The sequence below is a fragment of the Gavialis gangeticus genome, unplaced genomic scaffold, assembly GCF_001723915.1.
Source record: "Gavialis gangeticus isolate Ggan-Ray unplaced genomic scaffold, GavGan_comp1, whole genome shotgun sequence".
Classification (NCBI taxonomy): Eukaryota; Metazoa; Chordata; order Crocodylia; family Gavialidae; genus Gavialis; species Gavialis gangeticus.
In genome coordinates, this window is record NW_017728992.1 from 158,499,540 (window position 1) to 158,500,594 (window position 1,055).

At 54.3% G+C, this 1,055-nt stretch overlaps 1 protein-coding gene across 1 annotated transcript in view; it reads left to right on the plus strand.

The window, feature by feature from the left end:
• Position 1: 1 nt before the first annotated feature.
• Positions 2 to 1,055, plus strand: part of MTDH (metadherin) — a gene marked incomplete at its 5' end in the record, with an annotated part of 39,332 nt that continues 38,278 nt past the window's right edge. The window contains one exon of the mRNA XM_019519384.1: positions 2 to 124. Within this exon, the coding sequence (XP_019374929.1) occupies positions 2 to 124 (123 nt within the window). The remainder of the gene's footprint in view (positions 125 to 1,055) is intronic.

The following is a 1,055-nucleotide window of genomic DNA, read 5'->3' on the forward strand; positions in this document are numbered from 1 at the left end:
CGGCGGCCCCGGCAAGGAGGCGCTGGCAGTGGCCGGAGGGGGCGCGGCGGCCGGGCTGGCGTTGCTCAAGGGCGACGAGCAGAAGAAGCGGAGCAAGAAGCGACCGGCGGAGAAGGTGGCGCGGGTGAGCGGGGCCGGATGGGGGGACGCGCTGACAGGGCCGGGCACGGGCTTCACGGGGCGCCGAGAGGCGCTGCCAACGCCCCGGGCGGAGCTGTCTGGACTGGCCTGGGCGCGGCACAGCGGCCCTTGTTGGCTTGGGGAAGCCCTGAGGTCTCTAGGCTGAGGGGCTGCAGAGCAAAAGCCCGGGTGGGGCCGAGGTGGGTGGCTCTGGGATCCACGGGGCCCGGTTGTAGCGCTGCCTGGGGTGGGGCTAACGCAGCCAGCTCCTGCCAGGCACTACAACAGGTTCCCAGTTGCAGCTCCCTTGGAGGTACTTCCTGTCGTTGGAAAGATGCAGTGAAGTCCTTAATCATTAGGGGGAGACTTCTCCTTAGGGCTGCAGCCATCTGATGGGCGTAGTGTCCAGTGAGGACCCCTCTGTCTGGAGCAGCCACTTATTATAAAGGTTTCTTTGCTTTTTTTCCCCCCAAGAAAAATCTTTAGAAATCACTTGTAGGGAACTATCTGTGTTGATAGTGCTTAGCCTGCTGTATGTGGGGCTAGAGAGCAAACTTTTTAGCAGTCAGAGTACTGATACCTGAAAAACCAGAGCTGGTGAAATTACTGCATTGTAAAGAACTAAGAGCATGAAAGCTGAGCTCCTGGGAGGAAGGGGGATGGGTTTTAGTTTGACTTTCAAATTTTGTTTCATAACCATTTTTAGAGAGCAGATACTTAGATTTAAACATGCAGCATCTTGTTCCTCTATAAAGCAGCACACAGTAAACATCTGGGTCCCTGGCAGTCCAAAAAAAGTCTGAAGATTATTATTCAGAAGAAAAATGAAAACATCAAAATAATAATAAAACTTTTTTTTAGGGCTTTTTCCATGAAAAGGCAAAAAGGGTATATGTGGCAGAGGTAGGTGCTGCACAGCTCGGGTGGGATGGGGC